The sequence below is a fragment of the Zingiber officinale genome, chromosome 11B (assembly GCF_018446385.1).
Source record: "Zingiber officinale cultivar Zhangliang chromosome 11B, Zo_v1.1, whole genome shotgun sequence".
In the NCBI taxonomy this organism is placed as follows: domain Eukaryota; kingdom Viridiplantae; phylum Streptophyta; class Magnoliopsida; order Zingiberales; family Zingiberaceae; genus Zingiber; species Zingiber officinale.
The window spans coordinates 48,090,463-48,096,773 of record NC_056007.1 but is presented as its reverse complement, the minus strand read 5'-3'; the positions used below and the strand labels follow the sequence as shown (position 1 = coordinate 48,096,773).

At 39.1% G+C, this 6,311-nt stretch overlaps 1 protein-coding gene across 2 annotated transcripts; it reads right to left on the bottom strand.

Annotated features, from left to right (window-relative positions):
• Positions 1 to 335: 335 nt before the first annotated feature.
• Positions 336 to 2,081, bottom strand: LOC122035375 (transcription factor BHLH3-like). 2 transcript variants are annotated; one of them, XM_042594782.1, is made up of 5 exons: positions 1,899 to 2,081; positions 1,197 to 1,806; positions 965 to 1,132; positions 725 to 892; positions 336 to 640 (listed from the first exon to the last, which is right to left on the bottom strand). In XM_042594782.1, exons 2-5 carry the CDS (start codon positions 1,755 to 1,757, stop codon positions 554 to 556), a joined length of 984 nt encoding a protein of 327 aa, XP_042450716.1. In that variant the 5' UTR covers positions 1,758 to 1,806; positions 1,899 to 2,081; the 3' UTR covers positions 336 to 553. The 2 variants fall into 2 exon arrangements, with proteins under 2 accessions (XP_042450716.1, XP_042450717.1); XM_042594783.1 differs by lacking the exon at positions 1,899 to 2,081 and having other exon boundaries at positions 1,197 to 1,856.
• Between the last annotated feature and the right edge of the window lie 4,230 nt (positions 2,082 to 6,311).

The window sequence follows — 6,311 nt, the reverse complement described above, 5'->3', positions numbered from 1 at the left end:
ACTAAAGTAGCATCTACAAATCCTTTTATATATATATATATATATATATATATTATTCTGCACATGCACTGTAGATGCCCCTCACAACGGGATGTCTGAAAGTGATTTGGATATCCGGATCCGTGAGAGACGTCCACCGTGGTCACGGTTGGTGTGCAGGTAAAGATGATTATGTTCTCATGTGCCTCTACGGTCTGTCTCAAGTTACATGAAGAAAGGTTGCTGTGATAATTCTGTATTAAATGATGAGTAGCCTGGAAGTTAGGTTGTTCATGTTTAAATATTCCAGGTCTCTTCTGTAGAATATTACCAGGAATAATGAATGGTCCCAAATCTTAAATAGAATCGAAGGCAACAAATATTCATGAAGGAAAAAAGTAAAACATCAATGCCCAATTTGACCAATAGGATAAGTAGAACATGAACCACTTGGTTTGGTCATTGGTCATCTGAAAACTGATGAAGCTCTCACTCTCAGATTTTATGGAGATTTACAAGAGCAAGAAAAGTGCAAGAACTCGAGAAAATTTGGTTCATGTGGTCGATTTTATTTCTACAAGCACCTTCCTCCGTATCCTGCATTCCTGAAGAGTGCTTGCTTGATGTCCTCGGCGCGCATCACCGCCCTCTGCTCCATCTCCTACAAGCCATGCGCCCAAAGTTCATCAGTTGCTTCAGAGGATTAACAGACTCAAAAAGTGTGCGATATGTGGAATAAGTTTACCTCAGAGCAGGAAGCTTGCATTCCGAAGTCATTGAAGCAACTGACCACGCATTGTTGGATCTCCAACCCAAGCGCCTCGAGGGTATTCACCGTGGAGAGCAGGAGGCCTGGCTTGGCGGCGCAGCAAATCTCGATTCGCGTCTCGTTGTCTCTCCTCTCGACGTCGAACTGGAAGGTTAAGATTCAGATCGTGTTGTATGGTGAACATGAAAGCAGAAGAGGAGAGAGTATGTTGTGTACCTTTGGGGAGTTCCTCACTAAGACTTCGTTGGAATTTAGTTCCTTGAAGATGCTGAGCATATTCGGTTGGTCAGGAGAGACTTCGATCTCCTCCTGCAGGTGCTTGATCCTGTCGAGTAGCTCCTTCATGTAATCGATGGTGTCCCCGAGAATCGAGGTTCTGTCCATCTGGTGAAATTGAAATGTAAATTAAGTTGTCTTGCGAGCATTTCATCGAACAAGAAAGGTGCACCTTGCTAATCTTGGGGACAACGGATCTAAGCATGGAGAGCCGATCATTGAGCCTCTTCCTCCGTCTCCGCTCCGCCATCAGGTTCTTCGAAGGCATCCCTTCGAGTTTCTTCTTCTTCTTCCTCTCCGAGCACCCGCCCAGGTCGAACACCAACGGCGGGGCGGTGGCGGCCTCGGCCGCCGACTGCACCACCTCCACCTTGCACGCACTCTGCCCCTCGCCGTGCACCAGGCTGAGGTCGCTGTCGTCGAGTGTCGACCGGACGGAGGAGGAGTACTGGTTCTCCGGCGCGGCCGTGTACCCGCCGACCGGGCAGTACACCTCGCTCAAGTAGTCGAAGCTGACATCCGCCGGGACAGCGGCGTCAAAGGAAGTGAAGGTGGGGGCGACGAGCGCTGCGGCGGCGCCCGCTACAGGGTTCTGTTGGAGGCAGTCGAAGCTGCCGCCGGCATCAGCGGGGGCGAATAACTCAGAGATGCCGGAAGGAAAGGAGGAGTCCAGCCATCCATCTTTCCTCAGGGAAAGCAGTTCTTCCAAGAAGCCTTGCTCGTCGAGCTCCATGGCTTCCACCTGCTGCTGCTGCTGCTGCTGCTGCTGCTGCTGCTGCGGACTGTAGTCGGAGGAACGTATTTATATAGAGAAAAAAAGAGAGACAATTATTCGCATTGTATAAGAGAGTGTAGCAATTTTATAGGCGATTACAGTAAGATCTTGAGTAGAATTTTATCTCTTTCTTCGTGGGTATGTGTGGTGCCTTTCTTTCACTTTCATAGAAATCAGCAATCTCATTGGAGTCGCAGTGCATGAATCATGAACGTTTGGGTGAGAAGAAGTGAGGAGTGAGGGAGAGAGGTTTGACCGAGATTTGACTTGTTCAATAGAGTTAAAATCACGTGAAATGTTGTTGTAAATAATTGTTGAGGAAGGAAGGGGGAAGAGGGGACCAGGGTGCGACGTTGGGTGTCGGTGTGCGGAAGGTGGAAGTGAAGGGAAGGGAAGAGGGGACCAAGGCGTGGGTATGTATGTGGGTGCGAGTAGGATGGCAAGTTGGCGCGGGGCTGGGTTTTCTAGGAAAGCCTCTCCCTAAGGTTTCTTGTGGAATGTTTCTTGTCTCCATCTGTTCCTTAACCCTCTTTTTGTTTTTTTTTTAAATTTCAGAATTTTTTTGGTTTTTGGTGATAATGCAAAAAAAAAAAAAGGGGCACTCGTTCCCTTTTAAAATTTTCTATAAAATTTGTGTTAGGTTTATCTTGAAGGAGGTGCCCCAGAATTTTTTTTACCTCGTGAATATGTGTTTTTTTTTTCCAAATCCGTATGTGATTTTTAAAATGTCTAAACATTATATTCTTTCTTCCTTTTAATAACTTTTAATATTTATCTTGACAAAAATTATATATAATTTCTCTCTTATTTTTTCTCTTTTCTCTTTGGAATGCAAACATGTAATAATAAAAATATTTCTCTTTTCTCTCTAAACAATCAACATCATTATATTATTAAATTTTAGAAACCAATAACACAATAATATTGATTTCAAAAATCAACATCATTGTGTTGTTGAATTTTAAAAATAAAAATCAGCAACACCATGAAGAAAAAAGTCTAAAAAAAAATGTATATTGCTGATTTCTTTTTTATTGTTAATCCAAAAAAAATATGAACCACTTTTTACTATATTTCTGATTTTTAGAAATCAGCAACATCGTAAAAAATATTTTGGAATTTATAATTCATAATATTGTTGGTTTTTAAAAATTAGCAATACGATTTTTCAGCAATACAATGAAAAGTGGTGTTACTGATTTCGAAAATCAATAAAATAGAGTTGATTTTCTATTTTATTTTGTTGTTGATTTTTTGTGTTGTTGATTGCAAAAATTAGTAACACACAACAACAAGATAATCAATCCTGTGTTATTGAATTTTGAAAATCAACCTAGTGTGACTAATTTTAAAAAAAAAATCAATAACACAACCAATTGGTGTTGATTTTTAGAAAATCAATAACAATGTTGTTGCTGATTTAGATTTTGAAAAACCATAACTTAGAACTTTTAACCGAGATTGAACCCCAGGATGCACAATATATTAAATCAAAGGTCGTTCAGAGATCTTTGATTTGATATATTGTGTGTTCTATGATTAAATCTTAAGTTATCACTTCTCAAAGTTGACCCAACATACGGTTGTGGCAACTACGAAATCGTAGGTGTTACAACTATAATTTCAACTTTAAGAGGTGATAAATTTTGAGTCATATGGAATCATGTGATACATAATATATCAAATCAAAGATCTTTGAATGAGTTTCAGTTTAATATATTATGCATCCTGTAGTTCAATCCGAATCAAAAGTTATGACTTCTCAAAATTATAACTTATAGTTGTAACAACTACGATTTCTTAGCTGCTACAACGTATTGCTGATCTTTAAAAGACCAAGAACATATTGTAACAGCTATAAACTCATAGCTGCTATAATTATAAGTTATAACTTTAAGAGGAAATAGTAAAAGGCTCTGAAAATGGTCTAAATGGTGAAATTTGGGTTCGAAAATTGGCGGTTATAGGTTTTTTGATAACAAATGTAGATTTTTGAATTCTGCATGCTTGATTACTGACAGAGCTTGAATCCAAGTCTATGTCAAAAGTTATGCCCTTAGGAAGATTGGATCCTCCTATGTTGATCTTGTATCAAAATGTTATTAGAAGAATCGACTTAAATCCCAACGTGGGCTTGTTATGGAATCATATTAGTCTCACATTGAGTCTGATATAGAATCATATCAGGCCCAATGTGGACCTAATATAGAATCATATTAGGCCTAATATAATTCCATATTAGACTCACATTGGACATGATATGATTCATATTAGGCCCACATTGGGATTTAAGGTTGATTCTTCCAATAACATTTTAACACCTTCAGACAAGCATAAATAAGAAATGAAGAGTACTGTTGGACTCCTTGCTACCTCAGAAATTCACAGGACTTGAAATGTGTTTAATCAGATCTTTCTAGGTCATATTAGGCCCATGTTGGGATTTAAAGTCAATTCTTCCAATAAGATTTTAACACCTTTGGAGAAGCTAAAATAAGAAATGGAGGACACTATTGGACTTCTTACAGCCTCAAAAATCCACATGACTTGAAATGGATTTAATCAGACCTGTCTTGGTCCATTAGTGGATTTCGACCAACCCACTGATGGACCTAAATGGTCCGATTGAACCTAGTAAGGTCTTGTAGATTTTTGAGGTTGTGAGGAGTTTAGCGATGCTCTCCATTACTTATTTAAGATTCTCTAAGGGAGTTAAAATATTATTAATAGAATTCACATTAAATCCCAATGCGAGCCTGATATGAATCATATCAGGCCCCACATTGAGATTTAAAGTTAATTCTTCTCATAACATTTTTACATATTCAGAGAAATCAAAATAAGTAATAGAGGGCACCATTAAACTCTTTCCATTCTCAAAAATTCACAAGATCTAAAATGGGTCCAATCGAACTTATTTAGGTTGATCAGTGAATTCAGACTGAAATAAACAATGTCATTGCTAGTTTCTGAAAATCAACAACACTTTCAAAAGTTATGTGAAACCATAGAGTGTTATTGATTTTTTCAGCAACACAAACACAACTATTTGTGTTGCTGAAAAAATCAGTAACACTTTTGTATTAATCTGCAACATAGAGTGTTGTTGAAAAATTTCAATAACACCGTATGTTTGTGTTACTTAAAAAATTCCATCAACACCATATATCTGTGTTACTTATTTATGAAATCAGCAACAAGAATGTTACTAAAAAAATTCCAACAACACCATGTTGTGTTGCTAACTTTTTCAGCAACGTAACACTCTATGTTGTTGAAAAAATTCCTACAACACCATATGTTGCTAAAAAATTCTAGACATTGTGTTGATGGAATTTTTTAAGGAGCACTCTTGTTGCTAATTTCATAAATTAGCAACACAAACACACGATGTTGCTAGAATTATTTCAGCAACATTTTGTGTTGCTGATTTCTAAAAATCAATAACACAAACATATGGTGCTGTTGGAAGTTTTTCAACAACACTTTGTGTTAAGAAACACAGAGTGTTGCTGATTTTTTCAACAATATAGACATATAGTGTTGCTTATTAACACAGAGTGCTGCTAAAAAGTCCCAACAACATCGTGTGTCTATATTGTTGATTTTTAAAAATCAACAGCATAGAGTGTTATTGAAAAAATTCTAGCAACACATACACAACACTCTGTGTTGTTGACAAAAATCAGCAACACAGACACACGATTTGTTAGAATTTTTTTAACAACACAGGCATACAGTGTTGTTGGAATTTTTTTAGTAACACTCTTGCTGTTGATTAAAATTAGCAACACAAATACATGGTGTTGCTGACTTTTGTAGGATAGAAAGCGCTAGAGGGGAGGAGGGGGTGAATAGCACTCATGACTAATTCGTTCGTTAGAGTAAAACACGCAGCGGAATAATAAAACACAAACACAAACGCCAAGGGTTTTACTTGGTTCGGAGCCTGTGGCGACTCCTACTCCAAGGCCCACGCTCGTTGAGCATTTACTTCGGGCAATCACTATCAATTCAGAAGTTACAAATTGAAGTACAATATAAATGAAAAACTTATACCGACAAACAAGGAATTAGTAAACATGAAGCTTCTAGTCGTCGAAATTAAGTTGCAGCTTTATCGGATCGTCCTTTGAGCAGCACACGAAAGAAAGATTACGTTTTTAGTTTTTGTTCTTGCTGCTGGTCGAACCAGGCATATATAACCTATTGAGGGCTCCCTCAACCTCATTGAGGGTGCCTCCAATCCCCGAGTCAGCCGTGCATGGATAAGCCTGACTTCATCGCTGCTCATCCTCCTAAGGGCGCCTCCAAGCTCCATGGAGGGCGCCCTCCATTAGCATCTAGGGCACCCTCAACCTCAATGGAGGGCGCCCTCCATTAGCATCTAGGGCACCCTCAACCTCAATGGAGGGCACCCCCAAGCTCTATGGAGGGCGTCGTCGTGCCTTGCTGAGGGGCTGTCGACCACATGACCCGAGGCGCCTCCTGTTGGAGTGTATACTGAAAGCC